The 379-nt window shown below is 50.1% G+C and overlaps 1 protein-coding gene across 1 annotated transcript in view; it reads right to left on the bottom strand.

Annotated features, from left to right (window-relative positions):
• The window catches only part of SHISA6 (shisa family member 6), a gene marked incomplete at its 5' end in the record, with an annotated part of 145,833 nt that overhangs the window by 114,699 nt on the left and 30,755 nt on the right, over nucleotides 1-379 (bottom strand). Inside the window, one exon of the mRNA XM_031062698.1 lies at nucleotides 173-268. Coding sequence (XP_030918558.1) covers nucleotides 173-268 — 96 coding nt within the window. The remainder of the gene's footprint in view (nucleotides 1-172; nucleotides 269-379) is intronic.

A 379-nucleotide genomic window follows, 5' to 3' on the forward strand; every position in this document is an offset into this window, starting at 1 on the left:
GGGGAGCCTGTACCGCCCTGCCAGGACCCGCAGGTCCTGCCCAGCCCAGCCCGAGCCTGCCCCGCGTCTCCAGGGCCGGCCCCGCTCCAGCTGCGGGCCCCCGGCTCCGAGTTCGGATTGCAAACAATGGTTTCATTGCATTGGATTTAGCAAAAAATGGTTTCCACTGTACCCTTCGTGTGTCCTCTTCCTAACGTGACAAACCCGGAGGAGATGAAATTATGGAGATCTGGCCCTCCACTGCGATAAATATCCTTCCCATAGTGACCTGCAGGGAAAAGGAAACACAAAACTCCTTCAGCCACTCTGTCTCTGTGCATATACAGATATTTATAATTTTTTAATGTATTTGGTATATACTTATATATATATATCTATA

The sequence above is a fragment of the Geospiza fortis genome, unplaced genomic scaffold, assembly GCF_000277835.1.
Source record: "Geospiza fortis unplaced genomic scaffold, GeoFor_1.0 scaffold485, whole genome shotgun sequence".
In the NCBI taxonomy this organism is placed as follows: Eukaryota; Metazoa; Chordata; class Aves; order Passeriformes; family Thraupidae; genus Geospiza; species Geospiza fortis.